Source organism: Plecotus auritus, assembly GCF_963455305.1.
Source record: "Plecotus auritus genome assembly, chromosome: 2".
Classification (NCBI taxonomy): Eukaryota; Metazoa; Chordata; class Mammalia; order Chiroptera; family Vespertilionidae; genus Plecotus; species Plecotus auritus.
In genome coordinates this window covers 88,713,054-88,740,983 of record NC_137771.1, presented here as the reverse complement: position 1 = coordinate 88,740,983, position 27,930 = coordinate 88,713,054, and the positions used below count along the sequence as shown (strand labels likewise).

The following is a 27,930-nucleotide window of genomic DNA, read 5'->3' as shown; positions in this document are numbered from 1 at the left end:
GTGCCATTTTCATCACATGATATCAAGGGTACATACTACCAGTATGACTTATCACTGTTGATGTTGACCTTGATCACCTGGCTGAGGTAGTGTTTGTCAGATATTCTACTATAAAGTTACTCTTTTTTCCCTTTCCCTACAGTACTCTGGAAGGAAGTCGCTATGCATAGCCCAACATAAGGAGTGGGGAATTATGCTCCATCCCTTGAAGGTGGGGTATTCCACATCAATTATTTGGAATTATTCTGTACAGAATATTTTCCTATTCTCCCTCATTTGTTTAATCATCCTAATATATAAAGAGCCAGGTGCCATCACAACCGAATGGATGACTGGTCACCATAAAGTGCATGGAGCACCTCTCGGTCCCCCCCTCCCTCTGGCCCCCGAGCCGCTCGCCATGAGGGGGGGTGGCGGTGGGCAGGATTGGGGACTGTTAAGCGGTGGTGGCGGCGGTGGGCTGCTTCATAGGGCGGCAGCGAGCTTAGAGGAGCAGTCACCAGGTGGCAGCAGTTGTGCGGCGGGGAGTTTCACGGAGCAGTGGCGGGGTGAGGGAAGCCTTGCAGAGCAGTTGTGGGGTAGGAGGAGTTTCACAGAGCAGTCAAAGGGTGGGGGGAGCCTCATGGAGCAGTGGCGGGGTCGGGGGAGCCTTGCAGAGCAGTGGCAGGTTTGGGGGAGCCTTGCGGATCAGTGGTGGGGCAGGGGAAGCCTCCTGGAGCAGTCAAGGGGCTGCGAGCATAGCGAAGCATCCCGGGGTGGGGAGCTTCATGTAGTATTGCAGGGTGGCAGAGGCCAGCGACGGAGGCCAGGCTGATTTTGTGCACGCTGGGCCTCTAGTGTATTTATATCAGGATGGACTCATGGATTTTTTTTATATCTTGGTTTATAATCCAGTACAATTTTTTTCTTAACTTTTTCCAGCTTTGGCCATTGGGGGCTCTTTCATATAACTTCTGTGTCCTTTTGACATGACCTCTGTCACTGTGGGGGTTTGTTGTTGTTGGGTTTGTTTGTTTGTTTGTTTGTTTAGCACTCCCTTCCTTTCCAGTGCTACAAGATGCTCCAGACACATCCTGTTCACCTGGAAGTAGAGGAGAACTGTTCCACTGAAGCCAGATAAGGCATTGACACACAGAAGCAGGCTTGGTGATGTCTATCTTACCAAGTCCCACACTGGAGGCTCTCCTCTACTTCCAGACTGAACCCAGGCAGCCTTCAGGGTTCTCCCCTTCTCTGTTTCAACACAAGGTCTCAAGTCTCTCAGCTTCAGCAGAGGATGGTGTACCATCTGGCAGGGGGTGCCCAATGAATAGCCAGGGGAAGACAGCAGGATGATAGGAGTGAATTTCTTGATGAAAGACATTTATTGGAAGCCAATTTTCTAAGCAGCCATTTCTCTGACTTAAAACAAAAACAAAAAGACAAAACAAAACAAACAAAAAAACAACTTATAAGGTTTATAGCAATTACTATTGGGTGGGATGGTTTTTTGTTTTTTCGTTTTAAAGTTTCGAGGACTTCTGCAAAATTTTGGGTTCCTAACAGCATCTTGAAGAATATTTAATTTGTTCCTGCCTCAAATATCTACTGCTGTGTTAGAGGGAATTAGGCAGAAAGAAGATTTTTTGCTGGGGGAAAGACAGGGAGCAGAGGTGGAGAAAATTAGGACATTAAGTGACATTCCTTACTAATATTTCCTAGTTATAAGAATATACATAATGTCCTGGCTGGTCTGGCTCAGGGGTTAGAGGATCAGCCTGCGCACTGAAAGGTCTCAGGTTTCATTCCCAATCAAGGGCATGTACTTGGGCTGCAGGTTTGATCCCTGACCCCTGTCGGGACTTGTGCAGGAGGCAACCAATCAATCAATGTGATCTCTCACAGTGATATTTCTCTCTCTCCCCCATTACCCCACTGCTGCTGCCACTGACAGCCCGAGCCTGGGCCCTTCACAGCCACACCTCGGCCCTTGCAGCCACTGCGGCTTTGTCCAGAAGGTCGTCGGGAAGATGTCTGCCCTAATTAGCATATTACCCTTCTATTAATATATTGTTTTTAAAAAATATATATTTTATTGATTTTTTTACAGAGAGGAAGGGAGAGGGATAGAGAGTTAGAAACATTGATGAGAGAGAAACATTGATCAGCTGCATCCTGCACACTCCCCACTGGGGATGTGCCCGCAACCAAGGTACATGCCCTTGACCAGAATCAAACCTTGGACCCTCCAGTCCACAGGCTGACGCTCTATCCACTGAACCAAACTGGTTAGGGCTCTATAGATATTCTTCACAAAAAAATGTAAACTCCATGGGAACAAGGACCAGGCATGGTGTCCATCACTTTATTGTAGGACCTAAAACAGCATCCTGCACATTGTAAGTGTTCAAATATTTGCTTGAATAAATGATCATACATATGTTCATTATGAATATGGACATATATAATGCCTATCTTTAAAAATTGACTCTTTAGCCCAGCTGATGGGGCTCAGTGGTTGAGCATCAACCTATGAACCAGGAGGTCACGGTTCAATCACAGGTCAGGGCACATGCCTGTGTTTTGGACTTGATCCTTAGTAGGGGGCATGCAGGAGGCAGTCAATCCATGATTCTTTCTTATCATTGATGTTTCTATCTCTCTCTTCCTCTCCATTTCTCTCTGAACTAAATAAAAATATATTTTAAAAAATAGGTTCTTTAAACATGGGAACAATATCATATTTATTCATTTTAAGTATGTTCTTATGAATGTATTAAAATATTTATAATCAAGAACATATTAATGAATATAGTCACTGAATATATTCATAATCATGAAGAATTCTTCCATAAAGAATATTTCATGAGCCGAAACCGGTTTGGCTCAATGGATAGAGTGTCAGCCTGCGGACTGAAAGGTCCCAGGTTCGATTCCGGTCAAGGGCATGTACCTTGGTTGCGGGCACGTCCCCAGTAGGGGGTGTGCAGGAGGCAGCTGATGGATGTTTCTCTCTCATCGATGTTTCTAACTTTCTATCCCTCTCCCTTCCTCTCTGTAAAAAATCAATAAAATATATTTTAGAAAAAGAAGAAAAAAAAAGAATATTTCATGAGAAAATTATTTTTGAGGTAATTTGAAGAATCTGTACAAGAAGAATTTTAGAAGAACATCTTAATAAGAAAAACACTAATGAGGAAAATATCTTAATAAAAAATGATTAATCCTATATAATAAAACAGTAATATGCAAATCAATCGAATGGCAGAATGACCGGTTGCTATGACACCCACTGACCACCAGGGGGCTGATGCTCAATGCAGGAGCTGCCCCCTGGTGGTCAGTGCACTCCCACAGCGGGAGCACTGCTCAGCCAAAAGCTGGGCTCATGGCTGGCGAGCCCAGCAGTGGTAGCGGAGCCTCTTCCACCTCAGCTGCAGGCAGGCGGTAAGGAGTGAGGGGTCCTAGACTGTAAGAGCCCCAGACTGCGAGAGGGATGTCCGCCTACCTGCTTAGGCCCAATCCCATCCCCCGAGGGGTCCCAGACTGCGAGAGGGCGCAGGCCTGGCTGAGGGACTCCCCCTCCCCCTATGCATGAATCTCGTGCACTGGTCCTCTAGTGTGAAGATAAGAAAATGTTGCTTATCTTCCCTCTCCCTTCCTCTCAGGTTGGACTCCCTTCCCTTCATCATTTCTTTGGCAGAAGGTTGCTTTGCCCAGCTCCTCCAGCTGCTGTCAAATTCCACATTCACAGCTTAATGTTTTCAACAACTCTAAATTAGAAAGGAAAGATTCTTAGTAATACTTAAAAAATATTACAGTGCACATGATAATGTAGCCTTACCTGCTATTTAACATGCTGTTTGGCATGTATCATTTCTCTTGCTTACTAGAAATTTCTTGAAGGCAGAGACCCCATATAATGCTTCTCTGTAATTCCTAGAGTGAACACTTTGCATATGACTGGTGAATGAACATACTCTGTTGAATAGGTCACAATTTTTCAGTCATTTTTGCAGATATTGTTTGAGGTAAACTTGGATTTTTCTTTTTCATTCATAAAACCAAAACAGTTTTACAGGCTCTTGTTAGAGTTCTATGATGACTGTGATATTTGTGCAATAAGGATAATAACACCCAAAGCAGAAATGGTTGGGCCTGAAGGAGCACCAGAGCCTGAAGGCAGAGACTGGAATGAATGATTTCTGCATGCTCCTTTCTGGTGTCTCATTTCAGGGTGCACTTGAATTAATGTGGTTTTTTTTTGCTACATATTGGCCAAAGCCAGAAAATGTCTTTAAGGGTGTAGTGCTTAGAGTGGTTAAAAGAAGGAATTCAGGTAGTTTATGGAAACCTGAATAAATAATAGGGTCTATTAAATAGGCCATCTTCAGGCAGAAGGCTTATTCAATTTTTTTTTTAACTATCCCTTAAGAAGCTTTAGAGCACAGCCAGCATGGCTCAGTGGGTTGAGCATCAACCTATGAACCAGGAGGTCACAGTTCAGTTCCCAGTTAGGGCACATGCCTGGGTTGTGGGTTCAATCCCCAGTGTGGGGTGTGCAGGAGGCAGCTGATCAATGATTCTCTTTCATCATTGATATTTATCTCTCTCTACCTCTCTCCCTTTGAAATCCTATCTAATAAAGAGGGAATATGCTAATTGACCCTCACACCATCACAAAGATGGTGGCGCACACAGCCAATAAGGAGGGAATATGCTAATTGATTGCCCCGCCCTCAAAGATGGTGGCGCCCACAGCCAATAAGGAGGGAATATGCTAATTGACTGTCACGCCCTCAAAGATGGTGGTGCCCACAGCCACAAGATGGCGGTGCCCAGTCCACTCAGCCTCCCAGGGCCAGCCTGAGGTGCAGGCAAGCCTTGGATGGCAGCTGCCCAGCTGCCCAGGGCCGCCTGGGGCTCAGGTAACCAGGGCTGGCCAAGGCTTGCACTGCCAGCAGTGGCAGCAGCAGAGGTGTGATGGGGCATCACCTTTCCCTGATTGCCGGGTCGCCTCCCACCCCTGAGGGCTGTGAGAGGGGGCAGGCTGGGCTGAGGGACCCCTCCCTCCAGTGCATGAATTTTCATGCACCAGGCCTCTAATATATATATATATATATATACACACACACACATACACACATATATATACACTGAGTGGCCAGATTATTATGATCTGAATGCATAATAATTTGGCCACTCAGAATATACACACACACACACACACACACACACATATATATATATAGATACATATATATATATGGCATTAGAAAAGAGAACGTTTATCATTCATAGGCAGAAACCTTCATAGGCAGCCAGTGGCATTTTTACTCAGTAATGTCTTTCTGGTATATGAGTCAGGACAGCCACAGGTGGCTGAGGTCTGAGAGTAGTTTCTTAAATCTCTTCTCTCCATGCCCCATCCCCAGAAGAACTCATCTTTAAAAAGATTTATCAAACTGTAAAACGCAATGTTATGTGGGTAGCTTAGCTATGAGAGGATCAGAAGACCAAGCTCTAATGGACTAATTAATGGGCAATCCATTACTGATATATGATATGAAGAACTCTCTTTTGCTTTAACCAAGTGATATAGAAATATGAATAAATAGAGTGACTATTAGCTGAAGAGGTTAGTATTAGAGAATCTGGTTGACTGTTCAATGTGGTTTGTAAGTAAAAATATTAAAGGGTGATTTTTGGCTGTTAAAAATCTTTATTAAGTTTATGATGTTTATACTTTAAAGGGTGATAAAATATATTCTCTCTTGTTAGGTAGACTATACAGTTAAAATAAATACTATTTCCTTGGAAAAGCTCAACAACCAAATTGTTTTATGTAAAGACATTTTTAGTCTTAGTTCATCAAATGTCGTTCACCATATTTTGAACAAGAATGAAATTGTTATATGCATGCATATAAGAATAACCAACGGATGCAAAACATTGGGGGGTGAGGGCATGTATGGGAGTGGGGGGGGCAATGGTAAGATATGTACACATATAATACCTTAATAAAAAATTTAAAAAAACCCAAAAGTAAGATAAACAATCCAACCAAAAAATGGGCAAAGGACCTAAATAGACCCCTTTTGAAAGAGGACATACAGAAGGCCAAGGGACATATGAAAACATGCTCAAAGTCACTAATCATCTGAGAGATACAAATCAAAACAACAGTGAGGTACCATCTCACACCTGTCAGAATGGCTATCATCAACAAATCAACAAACGACATGCTGGAGAGGATGCGGAGAAAAAGAAACCCTCGTGCACTGTTGGTGGGAATGCAGACTGGTGCAGCCACTATGGAGAAGGGTATGGAGTTTCCTCAAAAAACTAAAAATGGAACTTCCATTTGACCCAGTAATTCTACTTCTAGGAACATATCCCAAGAAACCAGAAACACCAATCAGAAAGGATATATGCACCCCTATGTTCATAGCAGCACAATTTACAATAGCTAAGATTTGGAAACAGCCTAAGTGCCCATCAGCAGATGAGTGGATTAGAAAACTGTGGTACATCTACACAATGGAATAATGCACTGCTGTAAAAAGGAAGGAACTCCTCCCATTTGCAACAGCAAGGATGGACCTGGAGAGCATTATGCTAAGCAAAATAAGTCAGTCAGAGAAAGATAAATATCACATGATCTCACTCATTTGTGGAATATAATGAACAACATAAACTGATGAGCAAAAATAGATCCAGAGACAGTGAAGCATCGAACAGACGATCCAACCTCAGAGGGAAGATGGGGTGGAGGTTGTGAGTGGGAGATGAGAGATCAACCAAAGGATTGTATGCATGCATATAAGCATAACCCATGGACACAGACAGTAGGGGGATGAGGGCATGTCCTGGGCGGAGGAGGGGGGGCGGCGGGGAACAACCGGGGAGAGGTCAAAGAGGGGAAAGAGAGACATATGTAATACTTTAAACAATAAAGAATTAAAAAAAGAAAAAAAAAGAATGAAATTGAATTATAATATTTTTACCAAGTAAAAGTGCCAGGTAAAATACAGGACATCCAATTAAATTTGAATTTAAGATAAACAATGAATAGTTTTTGTATGTCCATGCAATATTTGGGATCTACTTATACTCAAAAATTATTTATCTTAATTCTAATTTAACAGGACATCCTGTATATTTATTTGCTAACTCTGGCAACTGTATCACCAAGGCAGATATAACCTCCCACCTGTTAGAATGTCTATTGTAATAAAGCAATATACAGAACACACTGGAATCTCAGAGGGAAGGTAGGGGAGGGTGGGTGGGTGGGTGGGAAGGGATCAACCAAAGAACTTGTATGCATATATGCATAACCCATGGACACAGACAATAGGGTGGTGAAGGCCTGGGTTGGGGTGGGGGCAGGCTAGAAGGGGTCAATGGGGGAGGAAAGGGGGACATATGTAATACTTTCAACAATAAAGATTCAATTAAAAATAAAAACAATATAACGTCCCTGGCTGGTATGGCTAAGTGGTTAGAGTGTCAGCCTGAGCACCAAAAGGTCACTGCAGGTTCAATCCTGCCTCAGTCAGGGAGCCTTCAGGAGGCTACCAATTGATGTATCTCTCTCCCCCTCTCCCCCTCTCCCCTCACCCTTTTCTTCTACTCGCTCTAAAAATCAATGCAAAAATATCCTTCTGTTATCAGATTAACAACAACAAGAAAGCAATTGTGGGTGAGGATGTGGAGAAAAGAGAACACTTGTGCATTGGTGGGAATGAAAATTGGTAAAACCACTATGGAAACAGTATGCAAGTTCTTCAAAAAAATTTTAAATAGAAGTACCACATGATACAGCAATTCTACTTCTGGCTATTTATTTAAAGAAAATGAAAACACTAATTTGAAAGTATATATGCACCCCATGTTCATTATAGCATTGTTTACAATAGCCAAGTCAACAGATGAATGGATAAAGAAAATGTGGCATCTCTATCTATCATCTATCTATCTATCTATCTGCCACTATATATATATATATATATATATATATATATATATATATATATATATACATACACATACATGTACACACACATATACTCATATATACATACACACATATATACACATATATAAAGTATATATAACTAAATTCGTGCACAGGGGGGTGTGTCCCTCAGCCCAGCCTGCACCCTCTCCAATCTGGGACCCTTTGAGGGATGTCCGACTGCCCGTTTAGGCCTGATCCTGGTAGGCAGCCGGACATCCTCTCACAATCCAGGACTGCTGGCTCCCAACTGCTCACCTGCCTGCCTTCCTGATTGCCCCTAACTGCTTCTGCCTGCCAGTCTGATCACCCCCTAACCACTCCCCTGCCAGCCTGATTGATGCCTAACTGCTTCCCTGCCAGCCTGTTTGCCCCTAACTGCCCTCCCCTGCAGGCCTGGTCACCCCTAACTGCCCTCCCCTGGTCACCCCCAACTTCCCTCCTCTGCCAGCCTGGTCATCCCTAACTGCCCTCCCCTGCAGGCCTGATCCCTCCCAACTGCCCTCCCCTGCTGGCCATCTTGTGGTGGCCATCTTGTGTCCACATGGGGGCAACCATCTTTGACCACATGGGGGCAGCCATCTTGTGTTGGAGTGATGGTCAATTTGCATATTACTCTTTTATTAGATAGGATAATGGAATATTATTCAGCTATATAAAAGAATGAAATTTTGCTATATGTGACAATACTGATGAGCCTTGGAAGCATTTTGCTAAGTGAGTTTAGACAGGAAAAGACAAATACCATATGATTTCACCTATATGTGTAATTTAAAAAACAAAACAAACAATAGAATTGAGTTCATATATACAGAGAACAGATTGGTAGTTGTCAGAGGTAGGGGGTGGTGGTGGGTAAAATGGATGAAGGGGGTGTAAACCAAAATTAAATTTACATTGTAATAAAGAATATTTGAGTGAAAGGAGCTGTAGCTCCAGAGACACAGAGTCAAGTAACAACCTAAACTGTGCTCCAGAGAGAACAAACAAAGGCAGGGCTTATAAAAGCAAAACCCAGAAAATGTAATTCTTTCATGCAAATAAAGTATTGTAGGCTAGGTTAACAGGGATTGGTTAGTTCCAATATGTAAATGAGGGAGGTGAAACAATACTGTTAAAGAAGGTAATATGTTCTCATCTATTATAACAACTGTTTCTCAGGTCATAATATGAACAATATTTTTTTCTATTTGTTTTGAAATAACTTAAGCATCAGCTACATTACTCTAAAGCTTCTTTATTACATTTAATTGAACATTATCAATTATATTTATGAGAAGTAACAAAGGTATGGTAAGCTATTTTTGACTAAAATATCTCAATTCTAATTTTAAAACCTAATCAGAAATACTATAATTAGTATAATAATCCTATCTAATAAAGAGGGAATATTCAAATTGACCATCACACCATCACAAAGAAGGCAGCACCCATAGCCACAAGATGGCAGTGCCCAGTCCCCTCAGCCCCACCAGAGTCCCCCAGTCCTTTCAGCCCCACTTGGGGAGGGGGTGGCAGGTGCATGGAGTGGCCTGAGGGCAGGTCCGGCTGCTCCTTGCGCCTGCTGCTACCAGAGTCCCACAGTCCTTTCAGCCCAGCCGGGGAGCTGGGGGGTGGGGGGGTGGCAGGCACATGGTGAGGCTGGACCTGCCCTCAGTCCCCCAGCCACCCAGGGCCGGCCTGAGGCACAGGCAAGCCTCAGATGGCGGCTGCCCAGCCGCTCAGGGCCGCCCGAGGCTCAGGTAACCAGGGCCGGCCGAGGCTTGCACTGCCGGCAGTGGCAGCAGCAGAGGTGTGATGGGGCATCACCTTCCCCTGATCGCCAGGTCGCCTCCTGCCCCTGAGGGCTCCCGGACTGTGAGAGGGGACAGGCTGGGCTGAGGGACCCCCCTCCAGTGCATGAATTTTCATGCACCAGGCCTCTAGTAATTAGTATATTGGATTAATAGTATAATAATAATCCATTAAGTACACATCATCATTAGGCTGTCTCAGTTATGAAGACATTTGTCAATGCTAATAAAAGCTATTGAGCTGACAAAGGAAAACAAATTATCTTAAAAATAACTGCATTTTATCATTGCAATGGTGTAAATATTTTAAAAAGCTGTAGACAAAAAATTTGGAAGTTATCAAAATTACTACCTGAAACTATTTTAATATGTTTTAAATGATAAATAAAAATCCAGAGATAAGATTGTAAAGATTTCTTCCTGAAGCTGTTTGACAACCTCAAAGTGCCAAATAAAGATTCTCTAATACGGCCTAATGGGAAAAGTCTTAGAATGAGAACCAGGTTTAACTTGTATTCAGTCTTCGTGGTCTCCAGTTTGCTCATTTGTTCATTTAACAAAGTCACATTCCAGACCTTATTCTGTGTAGTATAGTGGGTTTAAAAGTGTTGTACTACATAAATTTCCCAACTCAACATGAAAGAGTTGCCATTTCTTGTTCCATTGCCAGCATGGACACCAATATTATGTTGTGAACAGGTTTGCTGTTTAAAAGTCCTCATTGTCATAGCTAAAGAATGGACTAACTCTGTCTGAATAAGTGATTCTAGACCCCAGTCCGGATGCACACAAATCCCAGGTCTCTCCTCGGTCTGTCCTAGAAGGAGCTGACTCCTGAGGAAAAGCCACAGTGGGTCTGATGGCCCTGCAATCTCCTGGAATTTTCAAGGGAAGTGACATTGATGGAGAGGCTGCCCTGGTGACCGTAGCTGGAAGGTCCAAGGCTTCTGGATAGATGGGCATCGGGGTGTTTTCAGAAGCATAGTTACAGCCTAAAAGACTCCTAGCTTCCCGCACGTTGTCACAGTATTTCAGAGCTGGCGGCTGGTAAGCCTGGTAGGACACTTTGGTGGTGGTAGTGATCACCGTCTGTAGGGCTGGAGCACCTGGTGGGGGTGTGGTGAGGTACCTACCAGGAAGCTCTGCGTTATAAGAGGGGCGAGTGGCCATGGCCTGGAACTGTCCAGGGTCAGTCCTCTCCCCAAGGCCAGGTTTTCCAAGAGCTGGTTTCCAGCCATATTGTTTACTGGTGAAATCACAGCTGCTTTGGAAGCTACTGTATGACTTGATGTTATACTGTAGCGCATTCAGGTGGATCCAGTCTGTGTCATTAGCGTTGCTGGTGGAATCTTTATACAGGGTGGAATATGCATTCGAATTTATATAACCAGGACCTGCCAATTCATAGCTGCAAGGAGACCTAGGCAAATAGATTCTTGGGTTTGGATATTTCTGAAAGTGTGGCATTATGTCTCCTTGAAAGGTGGCTAGGTCACGGGTAGCTTTATAAGCATCAGAGTTTTGGAAGGAAAAGTAAGACTGCCCTAGAATAGGAAAGCCAGTGTCAGCGATTATATCAAATTCTTCTGGATTTTCCAGGGGAGGTATATTGTTGAAATGTCCACTGTTGTCTTGATCCTCTCCTGCCTAAGAAGATATACATTTTTATTTATAAATAAAATGCAACTCTCACCTGTAATAGTAGCCAACCAACCAACCAAAAATCAACTTCCACCCAGCTTGTGCAGCTCAGTGGTGGAACATCGACCTATGAACCAGGAGGTCATGGTTCGATTCCCGATCAGGGTACATGCCTGGGTTGCGGGCTCAATCCCCAGTAAGGGGCATGCAGGAGGCAGCCAATCAATGATTCTCTTTCATGATTGATGTTTCTATCGCTCTCCTTCTCCCTTTTTCTCTAATATATGTGTGTGTGTGTGTGTATATATATATATATATATATATATATATATATATATTTAAAAAAAACTTGAATTGGTGGGTTCTGTGTTGTAAGCACTACATAGCTTAGGACATGAATTGGGCTCCTGGTCCAGGGATTGCATAGCTGGAGCTTGCTCAAGTGTGAATACCACATGGCTGCACGGGGTTCCACAGTAGCCAGGCAAGAGTGGGTCTGAGTGGCAGATGGTCCTGTTCTCCCCTATACTATGTTTGTAAGAGTGGAGATTCCAGAACCTGACACAGATCAGGGTTCAAATCCTGATTCTGTTCCTCATTAATTGAACAAGTTACTTAATATCTGTGAATCTCAGATTCCTAATTTTAAAAATGGGGCTCAATAATTGTAACCTCCTCTTCAGGCTTTTGTGAATGTCTCATGTGTGATATTTTAGACATTATGTGCCTAGCACATAGAAAGAGCTCAAACAATGCCTGTTTCTCTTATCCTCAGACTAATAGTCTGCCTGCTTGGCATACTTTGGTTGAAAAGCCAAACTGGATCTAGCTGGGCAAACAAATGCTATCTGTTCTATGTAAATAATGTAAAGGGCTCCCTCAAGAATGCATGTGAACTCACTGTTGGTATGCACATATATCTTTCTTTAGTTCCATCATATAACTGTCCTTGTATCAGGAAGTCAGCATACTCACTGTATTATTGACTGTGTATATAGTTGATTTTTTTAAAAAGAGAAGAGATGAAATTGGAAACACTATCCAAAATGTTAATTCAATGACATTTTGTTGGAGATACACAATTTTCACAGATAATCAAACCTTTTAAATTAATGTCTGACCTTAACATTTTACGTAATTACCAGTATATGTTGTGATGAAAATAAATACAGACCACAATGTAATGTCAGCTCCCCATTACCTCCGGTTCTCGAATTCTCTTTTTCTGGGTTTGATAAGAACAGGCCATTTGTCTCTTGATGGCACTTCTTCTAGCTTCTGTCTCTGATTTACTTTCTGGTCTTGGATGATCATGAACCCCCTTGGCCTGCATTAATAGGGAAGGAAACTGGAAATATTAGTAAAAATTATGTCTTTCCCAAGATCCCAAGTTGATGTCTGTTTTTTCAAACTGACAGGAAAATAAGTCTTGAACTAATAAAACAGCATCAAGATCGAAGATGGCTGCCGACAGGAAGGCAGGCTGCAAGATAGTGTGTGAGTGAGAGAACGAATGGAGAGTGTGTGAATGTATGGGGAGTGTCTATTTGTGAGTGAGGGACAGCTATATTCCAAGGGACTGTTGGGGACTGCCAGACCAGGCTCCCCTGACCAGGCAGCCTCCACTGCTGCTGAAATCTCTCCTGGAGTGACTGGCTCTGCTGCAGAGACTGCACCATCTTGAAGGGGAGAGGGTCTGTGATCAGAAGCCTAGCCTTACCTTCAACCGGAAAGAATTGGATAACTCCTGGGACTCTACAACCACAACACCCAGGGACCAGCTACGAACCCACGAAAACCGGGTCTCAAGCAGCATGAATATGTGAATTTGGACGAGCTCTGCAACTTCTCATGGAAAGGTCAGATTTCGCCCAGAGAAAGTCAATGTGGGAGAGAGAGAACTACATAACCAGACACCTGGAGAAGAGAGACCATGGGGAGACAAAGAAACAGCCCGCATACAAAAGAAAAGGAGGCATTACCAGAAAAGGAAGTAAACTAAATGGAGGCAAGCAATTTGTCATAGAAATAATTCAGAGAAATGGTCACAGGGTCGCTGAAAAGGTTGGAAGACAAATTCAACAATATATGTAAGAACCAAGATGAAATGAAGAAGAACCAAGAAGAAATGAAAAATGACATCACTGCAATAAAGAACTCAATAGAAAGCATCAACAGTAGACTAGAAGAAGTGAAGGACCGCATCAGTGAGCTAGAAGACAAGGTAGGAAAAAATAACCAAGCAGAGCAGCATCTAGAAAAAAACCTTAAAAAACAGGAGGAGAGCCTAAGGGAACTTTGGGACAACATGAAAGGAAACAACATCCACATAATAGGGTTACCAGAAGGAGAGGAAACTGAGCAAGGAATAGAAAACCTGTTTGAAGAAATAATGACAGAAAACTTCCCTGATATAGGGAAGAAAAAACTCACACAAATCCAAGAAGCTCACAGAGTCCCCAAAAAAATGAACCCCAAATGACTGATGCCAAGGCACACTATAATTAAATTGGCAAACACCAATGACAAAGTAAGAATCTTAAAAGCAGCCAGAGAGAGACAGAAGGTTACCTACAAAGGATCCCCCATCAGACTAATGCAGACTGGTGCAGCCATTGTGGAAAACAGTATGGCGTTTCCTCAAAAATTTAAAAATGGAACTTCCATTTGACCCAGTAATACCACTGCTAGGAATATAGCCCAAGGAAACAGAAACACCAATCAGAAAGGATATATGCACCCCTATGTTCATAGCATCACAATTTACAATAGCTAAGATTTGGAAACAGCCTAAATGCCCATCAACAGATGAGTGGATTAGAAAACTGTGGTACATCTACACAATGGAATACTACGCTGCTATAAAAAAGAAGGAATTCTTACCATTTGCAGCAGCATGGATGGAACTGGAGAGCATTATACTAAGTGAAATAAGCCAGTCAGTGAAAGAAAAATACCACATGATCTCACTCATTTATGGATAATAAAGAACACTATAACCTGATGAACAAAAAGATAGATACAGAGGCAGAGAAGCGTCGAACAGACTGTCAAATTACAGCGGGAAGGCTGGGGAGGGTTGGTGGGGGAAGGTAAGAGATCAACCAAAGGACTTGTATGCATGCATATAAGCATAACCAATGGACACAAGACACTGGGGTGGTGGGGCGGGGCGGGTGAGGGCATGTGCCAGGGGTAGGGAGGCCAGGGGAAGGTCAATGGGGGAAAAAAGGAGACATATGTACTACTATTTGTAATACTTTAAACAACAAAATAAAATAAAAAATAAAAAACAGCATCAATAATAGACATCTGCCAACTGGTGTGGCTCAGTGGTTGAGTGTCAACCTATGAACCAGGAGGTCAGTTTCGATTCCTGGTCAGGGCACATATCTGGGTTGTGGGCTCAGTCCCCAGTAGGGAGTGTGCAGGAGGCAGCCAGTCAATGATTCTCTCCCATCACTGATGTTTCTATCTCTCTCTCCCTCTCCTTTCCTCTCTGAAATCAATAAAAATGTATTTTTAAAAATAAGAATAGACACCTTAAAAGATTACCAACAGTCCTTTCACCATATTAAATCAACTCTAACTACAACATGCTCACTATCTGTTGCCCCTGCAGAGCACACAGTAGGAAGGAGCACACTAATTATCCAAGGAGCCTGAAAAGGCCCTGGGAGACCCAGCTCCTACTTCTGGCCACCGAGCTGTATTTGGTTTGGTCGAGTTCCTAAGGCACATGGCAGGTGGTTTGGTCTCTACTGTATGATGAAAATATGCATCAGAAACGGTGGTGTCCCCTCAACCACCTGGAAAAATATGGCGTTGCCATCAAGCCTCCAGAAGTTGGTTACTGGGTATCCGCTGTGTCCTCGACAGGGAACCAGTTCCAAAGCAGAATGACAGTTGGGGCATGCTTTCTCTGCAAAGCCAGAGGGGAGAATATTAATAACAGCTCAACTCCAGACCCTTTCAAAAGAACAAAAGGGAAATTATTGGATGGAGGGAACTCATGACTGCAAGGCCGCCCCCGCCCCAGGCCTCGGGGCCTCACTCTGCTGCTTCAGCCGCGCCTTGTCGCAGATGGCCGGCCGCAGCTGCAGGCGGGAGCCATCGGGCAGGGCACAGGCCCGCGCACACACCACCACGCCCAGGCAGGACTTCTTGAGGATGTGGCCATTGTGGTTGTTGGTGTTGCGCATGGCCCAGCCGCTCAGGTGGCGCTGTGCCTTCTTCTCATCGCTGCGATAGATGAAGCGCACGTAGCCGTCAGGCCACTCGCAGAAGTGGTCAAAGTGGGCTGGCTCCTGGACAGGCGCACAAAAGGGAGGGCGGTCAAGTCTACCAAGACCAAACCCAACACATTGCGCTTTTAATTTTCTCCAAGCATATCAGAGTAAAAACTGGTCCCTTTTAGATTCAGAAATGTTGTAAAACTCAGAAACGATGCCATCACAAATGCTACTCATCCTGTCTGTAACAGTTTACTGACACTTGGCTAATTGATGTTAATATAGTGCTTATCTTCTAAATGCTGTACATGTATCAATTCATCTACACTTCATAACATACAGGCAATAGATAATATTATTCTCCCCATATTATCTAATAATAAATGGGGGCCAGAGAGGTTAACTGACTTGCCCTAAGTCACACAGCTAGTAAGACCTGGCTCTAGGATTTGAGCCCTAGCAGTTTGACTCCAGAGCCTCTTCTCCTTGTCACCATGTTATACCACTTTTTGTGTGTTTAAATGTTGAAAACATTTCCAGATTAAGTATCAAAGAACCAGGGCAAAAAGTGATTGGGATGCTCTCTTACTGGCCTGCAATTGAGACTGTAAATAGCTTTACTTCAATCCAGCACTTTTTCTTCAAAACTCCTGGCTCTATTCCAAACCTGTCAGTCACATCAGCAGTGACACTCAGAGCAACATCAGAGAGACAGGAACAACTTCCGACGTTCCTCCCAATTTAGCTCTCCAGGTTTTCAAGGACGTTGTGATGAAGGGCCTGACCATCAAGGTAAACCCCGGCACTGGGAAGAAGCCTGCTCAGAACTGGACCTCTCCCCAGAGCAACCGGGAATGTCATTCTCAACAAAGAGCCACATGGCTGCAATAATGTTGTATCATATTATGCATTATTAAACTGCAATGTCTTCCTTACATATAAGTTTAATATAAAATTACCCTTCAATTAGTACTTACTGACCCCTGCCCTAAAAGTACCTGGTATAGACAGAGGTCAGTAGACAAGGGACTGTGGGCCAAGTCCAGCCTGCCACAGGTTTTAGTACAATCTACAAGCTAAGGATGGTTTTTATATTTTTTAATGGTTGGGGGAATTTTTTTAAGTATTATATTATTTGATACATGAAAGTTATATGAAAATCAAATTTCAGTATCCATAAGTAAAGTTGTATTGGGTATGGCCATGTCCATTAGTGTATGTATCGTCTATGGCTATTTTCACACTACGATGCAGAATTGAGTATTTAGGACAGAGAGAGTATGGCCCACAAAGCCACATTAATGCAGTATCTATAATCCTCACAGCAATGCTGCATGAGGTGCATTGTTACTCTTATGTATTAGATAAGGACGTGGAAGTGAGAGACCTTCTACAGTGGCATAGCTGGGATTTAAACAGAAGGCTGTGCAGCCAGGCCCCACTGGCTTTACTGGTATGACAGAGGCTCAGAAGAGTATTACCACAGTAATAAGACATTTGCAACGTCTCTCCCTCCCACCACCCCAGAGAACTGGATCCAACATTTGCAGAGCAAAAGTATTTTCAGTTGGACAATTCAGACTTGCACACATTGTTAGTTTTGTACATTTTAACAGTAATAAGTAAATGGGCAATTTTGTTTCCAAAGCAGAGATATTGTTGAAATCATTATTATTACTAATAGGCATTATTATCTTTTCTAGAAATATTATAATTGAAATAAATTAATAGATTGACTTAGGTCAGTGACAAATGAAATATACAATGATGTGCTATCAACTCTAAGTTCATACTAAATGCTAATATCTTGTTAAAGTGAACATTTCAATTTAAGGACCTTAATAACAAATTGAAAGTTTTCCAGAACAGATTATTTTTTTAGTGCTGCCCTGTATACAGACTACCTAGGCTCCCATGTCTCACACCAGCTACTAAAGTAATGACAATGAAAATGAAGCCACAGAGACGGTATTTTTAAGTCAAAACAAGAATGGAGGACTCCAGGATTGGGTTTCATTTGCTCTAATGTGTTGGCACGTGCGAGTGCATGCACTCAGACACAGACAAACATGCACACGCTGAACACCACAGCCGACCTGGCAGAGAGCTTAAGATTGTTATCTAGTTTTGCCCCTTGATGACAGGTGAGTAGCCTGAGACTAAGGCAAATTCAATAACTACCTCAAGGTCATACAGCCAGTTTAGCTCTTGCTCCTTCAATTAGCCAAAAACAGGGCTAGAAGCCTAAATTTTTCCAGTTCTCTTTATATAGCCCAGTGCAACTGCCCCCTTTGAGATGTAACACGCACTCCCTTGCTTAACAACCAGTCTCCAAAGGAAAAATTACTCACATTTATGGAAGTCTAGAAAATGCTTGTGAGGGGAGCCATATTTTCATTATTTGGCTGTGGCTCTAAAATGCAAGATTAGCTTTTTTCCTATGAAAATTTATGTGGACTGAAGTCAGCGAGAATCAGATGCCCTTGCTGTCCTGTGGTCTACTCTCACAAAAATGATACAGTTTGACGGTAAAGTAGGCAGACTTTAAAACAAATAAGAACAAACTTTCTACAAAAAACACATCCAAAAACGAGCTGATCTCTTTGAGAGGCTACATAACTTTGCTAATGAATTGCTATCCATCTGAACAACTATATGGCACATGTTAGATGCTTAGTAAAAAGAAGTCTCTCACTCCCATGCCACAACAGTCCACTTCTGTAAATGCTTGGGAGGCCACTCCCACTCTCCCTCCACCTACACCTGGGACTTTAATTTAAAGTCACTCCTCAGTTTTTGCCCCAAACCAGTATGACAAAGCATAAATTCCCTGGACTTGGCTCCAAACCACTTTGTTTCATTAAAAAAACAAAAAACAAATCCATCCTAAAAGGACAGAGATTTTCTTGTCATTAAAGTAAATCCAGAAGTTATGTCCAAAATCTGGATTCCAGGGGCCTTGTGGGCATGACTGGTTTCCCAGGAGCCATGCTTCATCCAGACAGCACCCCCGGGAACCTGAATAAATTGCCTAAGGCATGCTATTTGTTCACCATTCCCCTCACAGGGATTACAGTCCTGTCTCACATGTTTGCTGCATGTGAAGCAGTGCTATGAGATTCTCCCCTAGCTTTCTCATGGATTTCAAAGAATGGAAAAGGAGAGAATCACTTGATTCCTACCTTGGTTAAAGGAAAGTGAGGAACAAGGCATCCCACCCCTCGCCCCCTAGGACTGGAAAGATGGAGCCTGATGGACCGTTTCCACTGCTTTCAGTGTTTTTGGACAGGCCATAGCAAAGAGCTGGCAAAGATACATCTAGAAACCCAACTCTGCCCTTTGTAGAGTCCATCTACATTTGAGGACTCTCATGCGTTTCTTGGCATGTGTGTTTGTGTATGCTCTGTCCAGTCTCTGCCAGGACTTGAATGCCACCCTCCTTCTTTGGATGGACAGCACTGCCTGTGCGCTCACGCCGGGTGTCACATACCTGAGGCATCTGCGGGTCGTTGATGTCCCAACTGAGCTTCATCCCGTAGGAGCGCACACAGTCAGCCTTCTGCCCCGCTTCCGTTGGCATCTCCCGCAAGGATCCTGAAAGATACCAAGAGGAAAACAAATCTAGAGGCACGCCAGGTGAATTTTCCCCATCTTAAAAAAAAAGTGGAGATTGGGAGAGAGGGAGTGGGAAGGAGAGGGAGGAGAGAGAGAGAGAGATAGAGAGATTGGAAATCCACGGGGGTTAAGAACAACCCGGGTAGAGCCCAGATGTGGGCCTCGGTCCTGAAGGCACCAGACAGCTGCCCGCACACTTATAAGGAGTCCTCTCCCCCTGCTCCGCCTTTATTCTCTCTTTCTCCAGCTCTCAGGTCCCGCACCAGCAGGGCCCGTCACCCCCTTCCGGACAGAACAGGAACAGGAGGGGAAGGTTGACCTGAGCCCTAGGGGACAGAAAACTGAGGCCAAGATGTTAAGGGGCGAGGGTGGAGGTTGGAATGCCTCATTTATATTGAAAGTCTTCCTTTATTTATTTATTTATTTTTTTTGTCTTTCTTTTCTTTCTAACCCCGCCCGGCCTCTGGGGTTTCCGGAAGCTTTTGAGACAGTGGCTTTCGAGCCATCCCCCAGAGCCAGTACTCAATTCTCATGCCGCTGGGGACCCATAGGTCACTGCCGCCTAAGTCTGAGTAACTGTGCCCATCTTTGGGCCTTTTTTCTGGGCGTTTGTTGTAGCTGCTGTTGTACGTGTCTGTGTGCGCTTTTGTGTGTGTGTGGGGGGGGGGGGCGGGGGGGGCGCCGAAGCTGATGTCCAAGGGAGTGCCAAAGGTCCCTGTGTGCTCCCGGGCCTGGGTGCACCCACCCCGGGGCTACGGGGGCACCCTGCCCAGTGGGAAGAGAGTCCCGGAAAGTGAACCTGGAGAAAGTTGGGAAGATCAGCTAGGGGTAGGTGGAAAAAGAGCGGGGAGCTCTGCGCCCCTCGGGTGCAGGAGCTCCCGCAGAACCGTAGCTTTCTCTGTCGCCCGCCGGAGTTCTGTCTGAGCCAGTTTCCCTATCTGCTTACTGGAGGGATTGGGGCTCGGGTGAGTTCTCAGTCGCCATCCACCTGACATAACCCTTTTAAAAAATCATCTTTATTACTTTGTATGCATATATGGGGTGCTGAAGGCCTGCGGGGGGGCAAGCTGGAGGGAGTCAATAAGGGGGGAGGGGCATATGGAATACTTAAAAAAATCATCTTTATTGATATTGTTGTGGAAATACCACGGCAAAATTGTTGCCGTGTCACCCACACAAGGGGGTCACTGTTAGAGGAGGATGTTCCGAACGTACACCCTCTAGGGGAGTCTAAATCACGAAGCTGGCGCGCCCTGGACCTTGGTATCTCCGGGCGCACGCTGGGCGCACGGACTAATGCCGTGTGGGACCCGGCTGGTAGGGCGCCCACGCCAGCGCCTCTTGCAGGATTAGTCTTTTCCTTTGATGAAACTTAAACCCATCATCTGAACAACCATCTACACTCCCGATCCTCTTACCTCTCCAGTCAAGGGCACAGTCAGGCGTGTTAGCAAAGTCAATCCAATTGGCAGTTGATCAGCGGAGAACTCCCGTGACTGGAAATGCCATCGCTGGGCAGCTCTACGACTTATCTTTCTCTAGATTCAAGTTCGGATACTCCTCCCAATCAGAGGAGAAATATCCCCGCAGGAGAAAGTGACATTTTCATCCCCCCAGCCTCCCTTGCCCCAAAGTCGTCTCCTGAAAGGTCGCGTCGGTCTGGGTTTGCGATTAAAATCACTCTCAGATAATCGGCAGGAAGGTCCGCGAGGAACGGTAGAGAGGGTCCACGCTTCACCCCTGGTTTTATCCTCAGACTTTCATCGTATTAACTGACCACCGAAAGTCATTGCAATCCTGTCATCCAGTTGCTTTTTACGTTGCTTTGTCTTTCAGAGGTTAAAACAATTGACACTTGATTGTTTTACAAATCGACATTTCGTTAATTTGATAGTTTAACCTAATGTATACTTTAAAATGTTTTTAATATAACTTCAAAAATAATTTATAATTACCTCTGAGAATGCACAGGAATTAATTTCTGGTCTTCCTGTAAACATTGTTAAAATATTTATTGTCTATAATTTTGGGATGTTCCTAGAGAGCCCATATCTTTCAAAAACATAAATACAAGTTTTAATGTTAAAGCAAATCAATTAATTGTGTACTTATTTTCTAAATGGATTCTGGTATCCAAATAAATGTCATAGAGTCTGCACCATATTCCATTTACAGAATTAAAATACACATATTCCAAATCGCCCTAAAAATGTGTCTGGGTAAAACATGTTAGTAAAATGAATCAGAGTGAAGATATAACAAAATAAAAATAAACAAATCAATGTGTTCTCTATTTTATTATCTTTCATTTCTCCTGAAAGACTGAATGCATTAACAACCATATGGTTTGGAAAGGCGTATTTTTCCTGAAAAGTCTGAAGATAATGGATCATAGAGTTTTAAAGTCTAATATTAACAGTTTTATTATATTATGTTATATTGTTATATAACCATATTGTTTTATTTCCTACAGTAAAATATATTTAATCTGTATTTTGATTATTGTTTATTCTTCTTCAATTCTTTCCCGCAGTTAATATTTGCCCTGATTCAGAACACTTTCTTTTCAAAGCTGGCTCTTCCTTAATTACTATTTTGATATTTTAAAAGCCCATTAATTCAAAAGCAAGGAAGAAGGCTTTGAATTTGCTAGGTTGATATTAAAATTGATAAATTAACATAAGTGCATTTACATCATCTTTCCCCGGAAAGGGATATAATGAGCTTTGAAATAAGTATCATTTCACATGAACTGGAGGTGGGATGCACAGTCCTGGGCTGACAGCTGAGATTCTGGTTCTAGTATGTTTTGCTTGGATATAAACAAATATCTTCTGTAAATGTCATAACATGAAATACCCTTAACATCTAGTTATAATTCAAGTTGATTTACACCTAAAGAATGTTTGGAACTGAGGGGTCTTTTTTTTTTTTTTAAAGAAAGCACCAGTCCAATTTATTTTTGCCACCGTGTTCACATACCAGGCCATTAGTACACATACTTGTCGGGGGCAGAAAACAAACTGGATGAAAATATTTGCTTGCTTTTTTGGTTTTGTTTTATTTTGACTGAATACACCGAGTTGTGTTTTTTGTTTTTGTTTTTGTTTTTATAATAACGCCCTAACCGGTTTGGCTCAGTGGATAGAGCGTCGGCCTGTGGACTGAAGGGTCCCAGGTTTGATTCCAGTCAAGGACATGTACCTTGGTTGCCGGCACATCCCCAGTAGGGGGTGTGCAAGAGGCAGCTGATCAATGTTTCTCTCTCTTTGATGTTTCTAACTCTCTATCCCTCTCTCTTCCATTCTGTAAAAAAAAAAATCAATAAAAATTAAAAAAATAACCTTTTTTGTGATATGAGGAATATACTCAAATTTGGTTCCTATGGTGAAGTTTCAGCCTTAATTTATATCAACATTAATGGACCCAAAACAGCTCAAAAGCTGTTAAAGATGGAGAGGAAACTGCTCGCTGAGGCAAAGGGGCACCTCTCAGTGTAGAATTTTGCAAATATAGGATGTTTAAGTAACGTTGTTCACATTCTTTGAGTAATCTCTTAAGGTGTGTGTGTGCGCGCGTGCGTGCGCCCAGGTGGCCTGGCCAGGATTGCTAGTTCTTTGCAAGCGTACCTTGCATCTCAAACACTGGATTCCAGTGGGCTTCATGGGCGGGTTCAGCAATTAGACTTCCTGGCCGAGACTGGAATCCTAGAGCCGTGGTCTATCCGGGCTCTCCCGGCAGCCGCCCAGCCCGCGCGGGTCTCAGGAGGCAGAATCGCGTGAACTTGAGCGCGGCGTCCGCCGGGAGCCTCGGGATGCAGGCGGTGAGTGACACAGGGAGAACCCCGACGCCCTTGCAGTCCCGGCCTCCTCTCTGCGGCTCAAGAGGGGCGCGAGGGCGCGAGGGCGCGCGGGCGCGCGGTCCGCCCGGCTCTGGGCGCAGAACCTCGCGGGCACGCCCAGACAGCGGCGCGGGACGCCGTGCCCCAGCCGCCGGGGGAGGAGCCCTTCGGGGAACCTTTGAGCGCTTCCTCCTCTTTAGATTTGCGTGAAGTTTATTGGCAGCTTTCAGTGCGAAAAGAAACCTCTGGTCCCTTGCTAATAGAGCGCCGGGGAAGGAGAAAGTGGATAATTAATGCTTGGAAGGCAATGAGATGTTTCTTTGCAAGTTGCTTCGGATGTTTGCCGAGGCCCTAGCCCCTTCCCCACCTGGCTGCGTACGCAGTGCGGTGATGTTAACCCACCGGCCGGGTGTGTGGTTCCGAGCGCCGGGACTTCAGCCAGCCCGGGGAAGTGATAATCCTGAAAACGCAATCGGAGTGGGGCGTGGATTGGCACTACCAGAGCCAATACTTTCCAGCATTTATTGAACGGAATGCACGGTTGGTGAGGAAAAAAAAAGTTTAGGTTTGGGTTTTAAAATTCACCGTGTTTTTCATATTTATAAATAATGACAGTATTGTAAAATATACTGACGTTTAAGGATATGGGGCAAGTTCATAGAGAAGTAGGGTTGTCCGCCCAAGCTAGATTTTAAAAAAACTTTAGGAGAGATTTTTAAAAAGATTTCTTTTTGTGTTATACTTTTCAATTTAATTGGGAAGAAGCGAGCAGATGAGATGCGATGCTGTCACTTACAGTAGTACAGTGTGTTGTGGAAACCATGAGGGCAGACCCAGGGACCACTTTTTGAAGAAAATGTGTAACCATGTGCTGCTGTTTTGTAAATTCCTGCTGTAGTTGTTGAAATGCCTCTTTTAAAACCTTATTTTACAAATTCTTGACAGCCTTTCTTCTATTTTATAGTTCTCACTATAGAGTTTAAATTTACCTATTTTGTGTGTGTTTATTACAATGATATTTGCTTTGCTTCTTGTGATAGTTGAATTTCTCATAGATAGTGCTAAAGAGGTTGGCTGGTTGTTTTTTTTTTAAGTAGTATCTTACTTAGACTTAAAATCAGGGGCATGAGCAAACAAAAATTTTTGTTCAATAAAATAATATGAACCTTTATTTCTTTTGTTTTATTTTAAAAACTTGAACTGAATTTTTAAAAGTAAAAATTAAAACAAACATTTTTATTGTACACAGGAAAAGGAAGGCCCTTTGCAGCCTATTAAGGAAGACGATGGCAGTGGAATGGCCCAGGATGCTTTCTATGTAAAGATCAAGTTAATTTTGTGGTGGTGGTGGTGGTGGTGGTGGTGGTGGTGGTGGTGTGTGTGTGTGTAATCTTCCTAGTTCTGTGTCCTGGGCTTTCAGCACAGTTGTTCCTCCAGTTGACAGAGAAATCACCTTTTGCTGCTTCTCATTCCCTAATCTCTGACAACCAGTTATCATGGGGTCTTGTGATAAGTCTAAGGTAGTCAAGCCATCTTGTGCCAGGCACTATTCTAGATGTAGGTAGACTGTATTGAACAAAGCAAACATAGTGTGTCCTCATGGAGCTTACAGCCCAGCAGAGAGCCAAAGAAACAGGTTACCAGGGTTACCAACTAAAGGAAGGCAGAAGGAGGAAAAGGAACAGGGTATGTGATGGAGACTAATTAAGGGTGGAGGAAGGCACTTGGCTTACTTTAGATAAGGTCCTGGAAGGCAGACCTGAAAATGGGATACTGAAGCTGAGATTTGAGGGGTGACAAGGAGCCAGGAGGGTGGAAAGTTGTGGGGAGATGAGTTCCAGGCCCCTAATAGCCAGTGCAGAGGCCCTGAGGCAAGGAAGAGTTTGACTCATTTGAGGACTCATTGCCTGGGAGGGCAAGCAGAGGAAGCTGACAGAGAACAAACCAGGCAGAGCCCTGCAGACCAAGGCAAAGGGTTTGGGTTATTTCCAAGTGCAGAGAAGCCAGGCAGAGTGTTAAGCACGTGATAGGCTGAGGTTCTGAGTCAAAGAACTTGAGTGTGAATCTCAGCTGGGTGATCTCCGGCAAGTTCTTAGCCTTCCCCAGCCTTGCTATTATTATCCCCAGATAAAGAACCGAACCTCTTCGAGTGGTGGAGAGGATTAATTGGGAACATCTGCAGAACCCTTAACACACTTGGCACAAAAAGGTTCACTATGTGGTAACTTAAAGAAAATAATGTTTAAATATTTAATTTCAAATGCTGTCCCCCCATTTAAATCTGTACTGAGGATAAGTGCAATTTTGGGCAGTATATGGCAAAATGTCTCTTTATTAAAATAACATTACATGTTATAATTTAGTCTGTAAGATTGGGTTGGATTTTTAAAAATAAAAAAAATCATATCTGTGGCACAGGTATTAAGGAAGTGTATTATTCAAGTATATACTTAGAAGTATGTCTTGGCTAATGTTCAGAAAAAATCAGTTTCATCCTGGCAATTTACATATTTATCAGCTTTCATTATCTGTCATTATTAGTGTTGGAGTAATTTTCTTCCTTTTATGATCATTCATGTCTCTTGGATGATATTAGGCTTGAATTTTTTAGTGTTTTAGGATTTCTAACATTAGTGATAATTAACACTTCACCCTCAGATATCTGTAACTCAAGTGCAATTTCTCTTAAGTCAGTGGTTCTCAAACTTTAGCCTAATGATAATCACCTGAACAGCACCCTCAGCGTTCCTGATTCCTAATAAGGCCCCGGTTGATGCCCATGCTACTGGTGGTCCATGAACCACATTTGGAAACTGCAGGCATACCTCATTTTATTGTGCTTTGCTTTATTGCACTTCACAGGTGTTGCATTTTTTACAAACTGAAGGGAAGACCTTCTACCAGCAGAAAGGTTACGACTGGCTTTGTTGCGATACTTGCTTCATTGGGGTGGTCTGGAACGGAGCCTGCAATATCTCTGAGACGGGCCTGTACTGTCTCAAGCCAACGAACTTGCTCACTGGCTACATGACTACTGCTCAGGATATAACTCTCTGTTTTATATTTACCTTTTGTTATTTCCACTCTGAATTATTGTTGAGAATACTAGTTACAAACGTTACTACAAAATTAATGTTTTTGGGGAAAAAGTAATTTGCAAACTATCAACTTTCCAGCTTCAATCACTTATTATTGATGCATTCCATGGTAAAGGATTTCAGAAAATAAAAGAATATTTTCAACAGAGAGGGAGCCACATTCCTCAAAAATATAATCATCTTAAATTATACCATCTTGACAAATCTATAAATAAGGCAAGTAAGTTGTTTTGTTTTGTTATCTGACCAGAATACCAGTGTGTAATGATACTTTGTCAGGCTTTCCCTCTAGTTTTATTTAAATGTAATTAACATACAGCACTGTATAATTTTAAGGGCTATGGTATAATGACTTGACTTACATATGGATGTGAAATAATTGCCACAATAAGTGACAATCTGTCATCTCATATAATACAAAATAAGAGAAAATTTTAAAAATATGTTTTTCCTTGTGATGAGAACACTTAGATTCTACCCTCTTAACTTTCACTGTAAGACTTCTAACTTAGTGTGGTCTCATACCTAGGAACTGGATAAAAATGAATTTCAGTATGTTTCACTGTTGCTGAAATGTATTCAGCGGTTCTTCATTGATGGCCTCAAAGAAGATGAGCCTTTGCTAATTCAGCAGGGACTGATCCCAAAGATAAGTGTCCTGTTTTAATTTTGTTTTGGGTAACTTAAAGAACAAGAGTGGATTCAGTTATCTCATTAAGTTTGGTATTTTCTGTTCCTTTAAAATCAAATATGAAAAGAAATTGGTAACAAAGTTTATTGCCCACTAGAGGCCCAATGCACGAAATTTGTGCAAGAGTAGGCTTTCCTTCCCCCAGCTGCCGGCACCAGCTTCCCTCGCAGCCCCAGCTTAATCCAGAAGGTCGTCAAGAAGGATGTCTGGTCTAATTAGCATATTACCCTTTTATTATTATAGATATCCAATCAAAACTTGAGTTCAACATATGTTTCCTGATGGAGGTGCTGGCAGGGCACTTTGGGAGCCTACATCAAGGAGTCAGACACCACCCCTTTTTCCCCTTGACAAACCAATGCAGTGATCACATGTTTTTTATTATTTTAGTGAATTTGACTCAGGAATATAGGATGAGAGGAGTAGACTATTCCACACTTCTTCCCCACCAAAGGCTCTAAAAGTGTTTTAATAGATGTTAGTAACAAGATTGGACCTAGATAAGTTATCAAATACTTCCCCTTGCCACAGCCCACTTTTCCAACTTTTTAAAAATCCCAGTTAAAGCAGAAAAAAATGGCAAAAACATTTTTTGCTTATTCTAAGTCATCCCAATTATGAAATTCTATTCTGCTTTTTAATTAACTAGAAGGTAACATTATGGGTGCCTTATAATGGCATCTGGAAGCAAAGCAGAGTTCCCTTTTCATGATGAGATTTTTGCAGCCCTGGACAATTTATTGGTGAGGAGATGGCGGGAGATAAAGGTGTAGAAGGGTGATCTGGCTGGTAATAATACCTTTGGTTTACCCCCTGGACTGGACTGCCTGAAATTTGTTAAGATCTGGTTGGGTCAAGGAGATCTGTCTCTGCCTCCCCCTGGCCACCCGTCCAGGGGAGAAAGAGTAAACACCAGGCTTTTCCTAAGCCCTCTGGGAGGATGGGGATGGGGGTGGTGGTGAAGGACTAAGGATTGTTCTTATACAAACTGTATGTATTTAATTTTGCATTTATTTATTT

The 27,930-nt window shown here is 43.0% G+C and overlaps 2 protein-coding genes across 2 annotated transcripts in view; one reads left to right on the top strand and one right to left on the bottom strand.

The window, feature by feature from the left end:
• Nucleotides 1-10,500: 10,500 nt before the first annotated feature.
• GCM2 (glial cells missing transcription factor 2) lies at nt 10,501-19,245 on the bottom strand (the record flags this gene model as incomplete). The annotated part of the gene is made up of 5 exons (XM_080656046.1): nt 10,501-11,439; nt 12,635-12,760; nt 15,243-15,355; nt 15,488-15,740; nt 19,156-19,245. 5 exons carry the CDS (start codon nt 19,243-19,245, stop codon nt 10,501-10,503), a joined length of 1,521 nt encoding a protein of 506 aa, XP_080512172.1.
• Nucleotides 19,246-24,720: 5,475 nt separating this feature from the next.
• The window catches only part of SYCP2L (synaptonemal complex protein 2 like), a gene marked incomplete at its 5' end in the record, with an annotated part of 67,287 nt that continues 64,077 nt past the window's right edge, over nt 24,721-27,930 (top strand). The window contains 3 exons of the mRNA XM_080654656.1: nt 24,721-24,807; nt 26,298-26,435; nt 26,749-26,872. Coding sequence (XP_080510782.1) covers nt 24,721-24,807; nt 26,298-26,435; nt 26,749-26,872 — 349 coding nt within the window. The remainder of the gene's footprint in view (nt 24,808-26,297; nt 26,436-26,748; nt 26,873-27,930) is intronic.